Source organism: Lolium rigidum, chromosome 3 (assembly GCF_022539505.1).
Source record: "Lolium rigidum isolate FL_2022 chromosome 3, APGP_CSIRO_Lrig_0.1, whole genome shotgun sequence".
Classification (NCBI taxonomy): domain Eukaryota; kingdom Viridiplantae; phylum Streptophyta; class Magnoliopsida; order Poales; family Poaceae; genus Lolium; species Lolium rigidum.
Window position 1 is genome coordinate 256,409,987 of NC_061510.1, and position 12,215 is coordinate 256,422,201.

Here is a 12,215-nt window from a genome sequence, read left to right on the forward strand (position 1 = left end):
TCAAGAGTGTTGTTAGCTACATGTGGATAAATTTGTGATTAACCATTTTTTGAAATTTCATTGGTTTGGTGAACATGTGGACATAAGAGGTCCAGTAAGTACAAATTTATCTGAAACAACCTTTATACAACAATCATTTCCAATAAGCAAGAATAAAATAGACAATTGCCATTAAACAAGATAAAATGCACAAGATAGAAATAACCTAAAGGCATGAAGATAATGATGTATGCTTGGAGTTCGAATACTTGGGGCAACAAACATATCCATTGGAGAGGCTTGGATACAAAGCCTCCACGGTGATAGGGGACTAACCCTAGTCTCATTAAGCTTTGTAATTTTTAGTTTTTATGATGGACCAAAACCCTTAAAATTCCGTGCATGTTGTTTTACTAATGTATTGTGCTGAATCACAAAGTTTAAACATTATGTTGTGTTGTTTGGGATAAAAGAAAAGAGAACTTTCTAGAAAGTGAAGATAGTGAGCGAGTATGGACATCGATGTAAAATGGGACTACACATGTAAATGGTTTACTTTCATGGGAGTCCATAAAATCCACTCTCTTGCGCTAAACCTACTAGTTATTTGAACGATGTATCCTAATGAGACAAAGTAACTTGGATAAGCGAATGGAGTATGCACAACATGTCACATGGGTTGGAGGATAAGGGAGCGACTTGAAGAGTGAGGGTGGCTAAACTACCTAGGTATACCAAGTCGTGTTTGTTGGTGGCTAGAGTAATAGTTGACATCAACAGAGCTGAGGTCAAGTGGTCAACCCCTAGCTTCCACGCTTGGCTTACACCAAGACTGCCATGGATCTCTATTTTCTACCACGTACATGCGCCTCTCTCCAAGAATGAATGAGCGAGCGAGATACTAGGTGGAGGAGGGAGCTGGGCTCCGTGTGGAGGTGGCCGGTGGTGGAGGGGGCAGGGGTTAATAGGGATGACAGAACAGAGTTCTCGAGGCAAAACAGGGAGGACTCGCATGAGTGGGTTACACTTTGTGGATGCAAGTGGAAGTCGAAAACACTCTTGGGCAATTGACCTGGTGCGTGTCTACCTTTGACCGTGTGACGGGCGTCCAAACCGTGTGGTCCCACACATAGTTCTCTCCATCTCCTCCACAATGTTATCTCGTATCCCCTTCTCCCCATCGTCTTATCATCTTCCATGTTTTCTACTCCACTTTGTTCCTACCCAAGCGAGTTAAGTTAGAGCCAAATGATGGGGATGGGGATGAGGCCGGCCAAGCCAGAGCCAACGACACCGAGGCTGTCCACGGTGGTGAAGGCGTCAACAAGGAAGATGTTGAGTCTGAGTGGACGAAACAGCTGGATGCGACACATTCTAGCAATAAATTTAGGCGTGGGGTGGCGGTGGGGACGTGCTAGCACTGGAGAAGAACCGATCATCTCTGGACCTAGAGGGGCGGACGGGGCGTGGCGTACTAATGGTGGTGGGTTTTTGAAAAGGGCAGGGCAGAGCAACATTGGCCGGTGGCAGTTATGCCGGTGGTAGGGCGAGCCATGGCGTCGGGGGTAGGGAAGGAGCCGAACAAGGGAAATTACAGGATTTGAGGATGATATTGTTTGTCGTTTAGTGGTGGGAATTAGGCATTTGGAAAGTGCTAGTTGTTGCATTGTTACCGAGCAAAGCATTAAAAAGGGACGACAGGCAATACACACGTAAATCAATCACACGGGGTTTGGGGCGTCTATATAAGCAGGTCTATCCCACGGAGCGGTACCAGTAGTAGCCAGTGTGGACAAGAGCTGATTAAGCAGCTACCACACCACCGCACTTAGCTCACTCGTTCATCTGTACCTGTCAAACAACCAGTTCGTTGCCACACCATGCGGACTCCTGCCAGCCTCATCCACTCCACCACCCCAGCTCCCACGTCCAGCTCGTCGTCTTCGACCTCGCCCACGGTCTCCATCGACCCCGACATGGTGGTCATCCTGGCCTCCCTCCTCTGCGCCCTCATCTGCGTCGTCGGCCTCGCCCTCGTCGCGCGATGCGCCTGCCGCCGCGCTCACCGCACCTCCCCTCTACCACCACCGGCATCAACTCTCGATCGCACCTCCCTCGGAAAGGCTTGAAGAAGAAGGCCATCGACGCGCTCCCCGTCACCGCTGCCTCTGGCTCTGGACAAGGGGAAGGGCTGGAGGATCAGTGCGCTATCTGCCTGGCCGACTTCGCCGCCGGGGAGCAGCTCCGCGTGCTGCCGCAGTGTGGCCACGCCTTCCACGTCGCCTGCGTCGACACCTGGCTCGGAGCACACGCCACCTGTCCCTCCTGCCGCGCCACCATCCTCGACTTCTCCTCCTCCTCATCATCATCATCATCGCCGCCGCCGCCAGTCCCGGGCCGGTGCCGGAGGTGCGGAGCGACCTGCGTCGACGGCAACGACGCTCCTGCTGCTGCTATGGATGAGAGCGGCTTCTTGCCGTAGCTGCCTAGATCATTAGCTCCAAGTCTCCCAACTTCCCAACAAGTCAACAACATCCATCCTTGTTGCTTCTGAATTAATTTGGTACTCGATTAGTTAGCTAGCTAGCCGAGATGATGTTTAGTATTGGTGCGTGCTTAGTCAGAGAAAGAAATCAAGTGTGTGTAGATTTATCATCATTATACTTATGGATGTACAGCTTGTATGTATTAACTCTCAGATGATTTCGTGCACAAATTATATATTCGGAATCTGGCTTGAACTTCATCCTCCAAATATGTCTTCAATATGGTGCGTTAAGCGAGAGTGGACAAATGGAGGCCGAGCTACATGTAAGTCTTTATTTTTAAAAATTTAAAAATCATATTTTTAAGTTTTAAAAAATTCTTAAAAAAATCTTTGATGTAGACAATTAATGATGGAATCTACCAACATGCAAAATCTCAATGTGAAATTCTTAATACTTTAGGCTACACAAAAATGATGAACGTGTGAATATGAGAATAGTGAATAGTGCATATTTCAAAAATATAAAACCTATCAGATTTTGTCATTTTTGTGTAGTCTACAATACAAAGAATTTCAATACAAAGAATTTCACGTTGAGATTTTGCACGTTTATAGATTTCATTATTGTCTACATCCAGGATTTTTTTTCAGATTATTTTGAAACTTAAAACTATGATTTCCAAACTTTTAAAAATAAAAGAGCTACATGTAGCTTGGCCTCCGTTTGCAGTTTCCGGCGCTAAGCTCGTCTTACAATAGTAGTGTTCCAAACTTTTAAAAATAAAAGAGCTACATGTAGCTTGGCCTCCGTTTGCAGTTTCCGGCGCTAAGCTCGTCTTACAATAGTAGTGTTTATGCACTACATACGTACTTCCTCTTCTAAAAAGTATCTTTAACTTTGTCAATGGAGAGATCACTAGATGGAATGTACAACGTACGCGTACTTACACTTCGTCCAATCAAAACTATCTTTAACTTTCCTCTAGCCATATATAATTGGATGGAATGTATGATTCGGTCGAGCTAGCTACTTCTGGTTATTATTAACCACAGGAGGTTCCCTTTTGCTCCTGGCCGATGCTTTTCGCTGAATCAATCTAGCCTAAGCCTAGCCCAGGTATGCATCAGATATTAATAATGTCTTTGACCTCTGAAAGTAGAAGCGAAAGCAACGGAGGAGGCAGCAGTTAGTTTTAAGCCGTTGCAAGTGCCACCCAGGGACCCCCACCCCGTTATATTTCAGCCCTACGTTACCGGTTTCAGCTTTTCTTTTGGAGAGCATATCAAACCCAGGATACAACTTATTTCATCCATGCTAATGTAAAAAAGGCGTAGTCCACACACCACACATACAGTAACGGCAGCACAGAAGAAACAGCAATGAAACTTCCAGTTAGCTATTCTGTTCTCAGTGACTAGTTTTGGAAGAGCAGAAGCACAAAATTCCCAAACCACCAGGAAGAGGGAAAATTGCAAGCCGTGCAATTTCTGAAGACAACAGAAATACTCCCGGTTCATTCGAACTTATACACTGAAAATATACATCGCCGGGGTATAGAGACTCAGAGAGGAAGGCCGTATGTACGTATGTTGCCACTACTAGCACCCCGCAGCTAGACATCTCAAATACTGTATGTCCGTATTGGGTTCAACTGGTGGTACAGGAAGATCGGCAGCAGCAACTATACCTCCAAGACGAGCATCTCACCGGCGGTAACCACGCATCCGGTCCAGATCCCGCCGCCTCAGGTTGCCATACTTCCTCCTGGGCTGACCAGCTCCGGCTGCAGCCTGAATGATCACAGTTACGCAGAGCTCAGAACATATTAGCAAAATGAGCATTATGTTACTGATGTTGATCGGGCTGATGCCTTTACCTGCTCTTCGGACTTAATGGACTCCATGAGATTTTCCATATCGGGTGTATCTTTTCCTTGCATGCCAGCCATCATTTTCTGCATTCGAGCACGCATTTGGAAAAGCTGTGATACTAATTGACTCACCTGATGGCAAAGGAAGGTTCAGTTAGCTCCATGAGGTTTCATGGTTTATACTAGATCACATAGGAAGAAACAGCGATGGGATGACCATTGAACCTGCTGTTCTGTCTTCCCAGAGTCCTTAGCCACTCTTCTCCTCCTCTCACGCGACTCAGCAAGTAACTCTGGTCTTTCCCTTTCATCTGCAGAGAGTCACGATATTTATTACTGGGAAAATGTTCATGACACAGCAGTCCTTTGAGATCATGTTCCACGAAATCAGGACTGCTACATCACTTGATCAATGAACTTGGTTCGTAGAACTGGCATTGTCCCAGCTACGGCAACTGAGAATATTTAAATAGTTGCCATCAATTCTAAACTCACCAAGTTATATGTCATATGCAAGATTCCTGTGTGAGACTTAACTAATTTTTTTTTCTTTGAAACATAAAGATTTCATAAAAAAATAAAACAAGGAAAAAATGTTTGTTTCTAAAAGCAGGATGATCTCAAACTACATCAACTTAAGGTACTTGGACATCCAAACACCAACAAAACAAATAGTTGACTGCAAATGAATGCCAGTCTATATATTCACATTATTTCATACTTTGTAATAAAACAAGCAGAAACTGCTGGGTATTTGGCAAACTATTGAGTTCATAAATCAATACTTAATCAGTTGGCTCAGCATGTTATCCAGGGTACAATAATATGTAAGAAAATGTAAGACAGTTTCATATATCAAGTTAGGGAACAAGCAAGACCATATCTTCATGATGTCTACTCAGTGTAGATTATACATACCAGCACTCATTACATTAATCATTGACTCCATAAACTTAACGTTTTTCTCAGCTTCACGAATTTGTGCTGGAGTAACCTGCTCAAAACATGGTAAGAGTTGTTATCATCAGTTTTAGATCTTTAACATAAGAACCACGGTGCCAGTAAAGTTGAGTTGTTCCAAAGAAATTAAGTGCAATAAATTAGGTCTAGAATTCATATTTGCACCTTATTCATGCCTGGAATCATGCCAATTATACGACTGAAGGAACCCATTTGTGCGATAGCTTTTGTTTGCTTCAGGAAATCATTGAAGTTAAACTTTGCACTCATAATCTTCTTCTGCAATTCTTCAGCATCATCTTGACGCATCTACATGCACACACATTTTACACCATATAAATATCAATTATTCTGTAATGAAAGACACAAGGAAAATGATATTCCACAGGAAGCTACTTACCACTTGTTGTGCTTGCTCAACAAATGAAAGTACATCTCCCATTCCCAAGATACGCTGCGCCATACGATCTGGATAGAAAGGCTCAAGATCCTCAACACGTTCTCCTCGCCCTACGAACTTGATGGGCTTTCCAGACACCTGAAGAGATCGTCAATTGTGATATTTAGTATATGCATACTAATGGAAGGAACGGAGACAGAAAATTTGCTAATGTAAGCATAACATCGCAAACACTGAATATTATTTAACCTTGCTCAATCCTGTCCATTTTCAGTTACTGTATAAGATTGGTGAAGAAAAACTAACTATGCATGAGGAAAAGATAAACCCCCCAAGATAAGTAATGAACTTATGTAACTCCATGAAATAAATCGATTTTCATTATATTTATAGGGACAGATAAACTTATGAGTTATGCCACAATAACTTTTGACAGTAAATGAGGAATCTAGAAAGGTCAAACATAACCAAATGTATGGACATAACAATTACAGTTCCTTCTAAGCACTACGTAAGTATTTCTTTTTAGACAGAACCAATAATTTGTAGTTGGACAGTCACACAAAAATGGACAGATATTTTGCAAGTTTAGAGACCTCTTTGATACTTAGTGCTGCTCCACCTCTGGAGTCACCATCCAGCTTTGTCAATATAGCACCAGTTATACCAACCTCACCATTGAAGGCACCAACCAATGCTGATCATATTCATACCAGAAAAGCAACAAAAGTTAGTTAACAGTGCGACTCAAGCAAATGATGAAGAGTTTTTAAGTTCTATTGGAAAAAATGAAGATTTTAAGATTTGACTTCACAAGAATGACAAATCCTGCTACTATAGCAAATGTGCTTCTGCTCTTTTGAAAAGAACGCAACAAATTGTAGGAAGAACTGATACAATTAAAGCGGACCAAACATGCCTCTATACATGTAGATTAAACATGACAAGTACGGACCTATATGGCTCCATCCAAATACATGGCATATGTAGATTAACAAGAAGTACTGCAATAGTCGGAGTCAAAATGGAAATTTCTTTTTCTGAATGTCATACAGTGCATTAGATAAGTTACTTACAATAGACGAAGTATAAAATGTTTGGTCTAGAGGTCTACAGTACTCGAAGAAGAACAAGCAACTACAAACCTGCAGCTTCTTGACCAGTCATAGCATCAACCACAAGAAGAACTTCTGTAGGCTTCACTGCCTTCTTTACTTCTTTCAACTCATTCATCATAGCTTTATCTACCTAATGATAGAAGGGTTAATAAGCTGGTATCAGTTGTGCTGGTTAAACACAGTTGAAAGTAGCAGGAACGAGACACTAGTTGACAGGAATTCCCCCATTTAAAGTTAATTAAACTATAACAACACAGATATGTAGCTTAGTTTAGCAGAAGGGAACAGCCAGGGTTAGTTCGATAACGTGGTTCGGAACAGAAATTGCACCACCTGGCAAAAGTGAAAATACACTAATTTTCACACAAGCTCATCTCGTAACAGATTATCCTTACATCCAATTTTAAATACGCTAACCTAGAATGACAACTTTTAGTTGGTGCACTATGTTAAGTTCGAAACAAACATATAAATTTAAGCCAAAATAGAAGCAACTTTGAGCTGCTAAAAACTTATAAAAGACTATTGAGTAAGAATGACTGCAGTTTGATCATACATCTAGAATTTAACAGTTCAGCGTGATTATGATCTGATGCCCAAAGATCCATGTCTGCAATAAGTCAGCTGGTCAAAACTAGTGTATCACTGACGTCCAATTTCTTAGAATCATGATTGTAGGAAGAGGAGTGCTCTGGTGCTTTCCGTAAATATTTTTTTGCACGGTTCTCAAAGTCGTATTAACGCATCTGATTAAAGGTGCTAATCCACCAGGTTTGCCTAATGAAGGGCACTTGCGTTCACTCACGAATCGATCCGTCATCCCGTTCACAGACCCACGGGGCCAACCCACACGCCCCTCGTCCATCCCCCATCTCGGAGCGCCACAGAGAGCTCCACGTCCCTCACCGCCGCCGAGGCTCCTCCACAACGAGCACACTCATCACCTCCATGTCGATTTTCCGCACGAGATCTTCATCCAAACCGCCCCCTCGAAGTGGACGCGCGACCCGGAGTCCTCCTACAGCCCCGCCGCGGCCGGAGCGGCAGCGCGCTCGGCTCCTCCGACGCGCTCGGCTCTACCTCGTCCAAACTCCAAAGTCGACTCCCCGTGCAGCCATGACTCTTCCTGCAGCTCTGCCTCGGCGTGTTGTGCTCGTCCCCCGTCCGTTCCCCTGTCACGCATCGCTACCGTGGCCGAGCCGCTCGTCGCGCCGCTGCACTCCTCATTGCACGCGAAAACTTGGTCTACGCCGGCGGTGGCATGGTCTCGTGAGTTTCTGGGCAGGTTGGAGGCAGGCTGGACCTGGGTTTGGGCGGATTCGTGCAGATATATACGTGACATGGTGGGATTAATTTTCTAAAACATGGCGGGATTAACACCCCTAATCACAGCCGTTAAAGTGCTTCGGAAATCGTGCAAAAAGCAGAAAGAAAGCACCGGAGCACTTGCCTTGTAGGAAATCAGAGGAAAATAATTCGAGGATATAAGCCCGAACCCGGCCCGAATGACTAAAAAGCCCGGCCCGGCCTGAGAAGCCCGGCCCGACCAGGCTAAAATGCGCAAAAATGAAGGCCCGAGCCCGGCCCGGCCCAACGTTCGGGCTCAGATTCCAGGCCCGAGCCCGGCCCGAAGTGCAAGCCCGGCCCGGCCCAGGATTTTCGGGCCAGGTCGGGCCGGGCCGTCCGGGCCGGGCTGCCCATGCCCAGATGTAATAAGAGTTACCTGCAATCTTCCAGCAGTATCCACTATAACTACATCAGTCTTTTTGCTTTTTGCCTCTTTCAAACCATTCTTGGCAATAGCTGAAGGTTTTGCTTCTGTTCCTTCTGAGTAAACTGGTACACCAACCTATCAACATTCAAAAAACTAACTGTAATATTCATTTCAAAATGTACACAAACATGTATAAGTGCATCCAGTGGCAACCCTAAAGCCCTTTGGATCTAAGATAGCCACAGTTATTAACTAGAAAATGTTTTCAACTCAGTACTACAGTGGAAAGCTTAAATTCACCAGGTGTACCTTTTTACCCAGAATAGTAAGTTGATCAATGGCAGCAGGCCTGTAAACATCAGCAGCAACCAGCATACAGCTCTTCCCCTGTAACCTGAGTCTGGTCTATAAGCATCAATAGCCTGGGCCATTTAGGAAAATGCATAAAGTAGAAAGGTCAGGAATGCACCTTCTTTTTCAGATAGAAGGCAAGCTTTGCACAGACAGTAGTTTTCCCAACACCTTGCAAACCTGCCAGTAAGATAACTGTTGGGCCAGATTTCGCATATACTAAATCGGATACCTCCCCACCCATCAGTTGTACAAGTTCATCATTCACAACCTGCATCATTTAGCTGTTGTTAGTCCTCTACAGGTAGAAGTGCATATATAAGACTGGGAAGACCACATTCGCTAGTCCGAAATAATGAGTGAACTACATAATTAAGGTAACTTGTGCGCACAACAATTTTCACCCGTTAATGCAAAAATTAGTAACTGGTAGGGCAAGCCACCGTAAAAAAAAAATCAAACACTACAGTACTAGAAGAAAACTTCAAGATGACCCAAACCCTACAACTCAAAACAAAACTGAAAAAGGAAGAAACCGAAAGGCTAAAATTAAAGACAGGAAAGAACAGACAGAAACCCAAATATTGTACAACCCTCCTGCTGCTGGCAAGGTTGTTGGTCAGGGAGCCTGGCATACAATGGCAGGCGCCAATGGCTTGGCTGTGGGATTAGATGACCCCACCACAGCTTGTCTGAAGACCCCCTTCATTTTATCTATATTTATCAAAAAATGTACTGATCCCAGCTATGTAGGAACTCTGACCCAATAGGAATTTTCTGGCTGGCTCCGCCACTGGCAGGCGCCTAAGGGTCTTCGGACCGGCGAGCAACCACAGCTTCGCCTCACATAAGATCGCCAACAGTTCAGGATAGTTTAGAGTGGCACGATAAAAAAAAACGCAGATATTGTGCAGCCTCCAGTCACAGTAAAATATAAAAGTATGACATCCATAATTTATAATTTTACATAGGATCCTAGGATCTGAGCGTACCTTGACCAACTGCTGCTCAGGTTCGACACCTGGGATCACATCAGTGCCTACAGCCTTTTCAGTAACAGACTCGATAAAACTTCTTGCCACTGGCACACTTACCTGCAGAGTAGGTTCTGCATCAGATTGTGAAGGAAAACAAGAAGCAAAAGAATACAGATACACAAGAAAGCCATGTAGTACAAGAGATGAGACATTACATCTGCCTCCAAAAGTGCTCTTCTAATATCCCGCATCGGTTCGGCGATGTTTTCCTTTGTCAGTCGATCTTGAACCATGAAAGATATTTTACTAGTTATTTACAAGTATGATTTATGAAAAAGTTGCAGAGGGTGCGATCAGTATCGCATGAGAAACGACACATTTTATGGCAGTAAAATTCGATCAAACACAATGCCACTAGAGGATTACTTAGCAGTACAGACGTGAGAAGAAAAGATTGTAAGGGTGTAGTAATTAAGAAACAAACTCACCGACGCCTCGCAACTTGTTCCACGCGGACTCCAGGCCGGTGGTGAGCTGACCGAACATCTCCGCCCTCACAACCATCCCACTTCCCCTCCTCCTCCTGCATCCCTGAGCACATCGCAAACATATAAAGGTAAGATTTTTTTTTAGAAAAATGCAAAGTAAGCACGAGATCGTTCTCTGAGGGAAGAATCCAAGGAGTTGCAGAAGCTGGGAGCGAACCGGGAATGGGGAAGCGAGGGCGCGAAAGGCAGCGGGACCTTGGGCCCCGCAGAGGTGGGAAGCGGGAGTGGGCACGCGGCGGAGGTGGAGAGAGGCCACGGTAAGATGGGACGGTGAGCGGCGGACGGCGGCGGGAGAAGATGAGAGCGTGAGTGCAGCAGTGGACTCCATTGGAGAGGACGGAGCGTTCTGCGGAGGGGAGGCAAGCAACGAGGAGGATAAGAGCGTTGAGCGGAAGTAAACTTGAGATGGGCCTTTTGGGCTTATTGGGGTATGGGGAGAAATGGAAGCCCCTGATACCTGGGCCCAGGTCATAAGCAATGGAGGTATGAATACAAGGCCACATCGTTTTTCGTGTCAAACTTTGACTAATGATTTAGTCAACCAAATTTAAGTTATATGTTATTTAAATATATATCATTAGAAATTTATTGAAATGTGTATCCGATGATATAGTTTTGAATGATATGCAGCACATATTTCGGTGATCCAATTAGTAATCAAAGTTTGCCTCAAAAAACAAATGACCTTGTATTTAGTAATGGAGGAAGTACTTGGTTTTAGTAACGTGTACTTTGTACTTCGAATTTTAGTATACTATACTATGCTTTATTGCGGAAATTCAATTCGGCTCCCGGTGCATATGCTCCCTCTACTAAAAAATTATGTTTTGAAATGTAAAAAAAATAAAAAAATCTACATGTACATATCATAATATATGTACTAGGAAGCATAGGCGCGGCGGCACGCCGCGCCCGTGGCATTAAAATATTTTACGTGAGTGTATAATGGTATCTATTTCATTTTGAAGTATGATTATAGGTGTAGAGCGATTCATTAGAAGAATGACGGTGGATATTTAGAAAAATTTCCTTTCTTTCTATCGAGGCATTGATCGATGTGAGTGTAGACTGGTTCAAGCAGACAGTAGAAGAGGCAGCACCAGGAAGCCATGGCAATATTGCATATGGTAAGGCATGAAAGTCGAGAGCTGGGGTGAGCTCTACATGTTCATCGGAGTGAACTTAGGGTCCGGCCGTCCGGGCTCGTCGCTGTGAAGCATTCAAGAATTCAACGGCCGTAAAAAACCAAATTAATTTACATGAGGCACATCCATTTTATTGCTGACTATTCGTTGCTCTTGTAAATGGATCATGTTTTCCAATGAAATGTATCACAATAAAACTTATTTTTCTATGAAAATTATTATGTGCTTCTGAAACTTTGTTTGTTAGATTGAAATAAGCATTCTTATTTTTCACGCAAGAAAAAAAATATATTTATAAGGAATAGAACTATTTGAGGAATATGATAGCCATGGTAGAAGCAATGAATAAGTATTCTTACTTTTCACATACATAAAAGATACATTTGTTAGAAGATATATCGAGTAATTGTCTTAGAAACTTGACATGCATCACAAAAACAAATCTTTTAGGTTTGTCAACAGAATTCAAGAATTAGCGGAAGCAATTTATCAATAGATTTCTATATTTTCTAGAACTGTTTAGGTAATCTTAAATTATAATTTTGATTTTCAACATTTGAAACACATATATTAGCTAATTTACAGAAATCACACGCTGAGAGCACTTTTTTCACACATGCTGACCCGCAAGTACGCAGCATCACAGTATCTCTCACACACACAC

The 12,215-nt window shown here is 43.5% G+C and overlaps 1 protein-coding gene and 1 pseudogene across 1 annotated transcript; one reads left to right on the top strand and one right to left on the bottom strand.

Moving 5' to 3' along the window:
• Positions 1–1,859: 1,859 nt before the first annotated feature.
• LOC124696394 lies at positions 1,860–2,461 on the top strand (annotated as a pseudogene).
• A 1,374-nt stretch (positions 2,462–3,835) lies between these two features.
• On the bottom strand, positions 3,836–10,749 carry LOC124703321 (signal recognition particle 54 kDa protein, chloroplastic-like). Its single transcript, XM_047235536.1, has 15 exons — positions 10,564–10,749; positions 10,347–10,449; positions 10,074–10,141; positions 9,874–9,975; positions 9,000–9,152; positions 8,840–8,917; positions 8,540–8,665; positions 6,844–6,946; positions 6,295–6,395; positions 5,699–5,836; positions 5,464–5,607; positions 5,257–5,332; positions 4,564–4,649; positions 4,345–4,470; positions 3,836–4,258 (listed from the first exon to the last, which is right to left on the bottom strand). The coding sequence occupies exons 1-15, from the start codon at positions 10,732–10,734 to the stop codon at positions 4,172–4,174; spliced, it is 1,662 nt and encodes a 553-aa protein (XP_047091492.1). The 5' UTR covers positions 10,735–10,749; the 3' UTR covers positions 3,836–4,171.
• Positions 10,750–12,215: the final 1,466 nt, after the last annotated feature.

Coding starts and splice junctions, on each gene's coding strand:
- LOC124703321 (XM_047235536.1), bottom strand. CDS start 10,734: ATGGAGTCCACTGCTGCACTCACGCTCTCATCTTCTCCCGCCGCCGTC. Junction 10,142..10,346: donor GAACAAGTTGCGAGGCGTCG/GTGAGTTTGTTT, acceptor TCATGGTTCAAG/ATCGACTGACAAAGGAAAAC. Junction 8,666..8,839: donor TTACTATTCTGGGTAAAAAG/GTACACCTGGTG, acceptor GAATGTTGATAG/GTTGGTGTACCAGTTTACTC.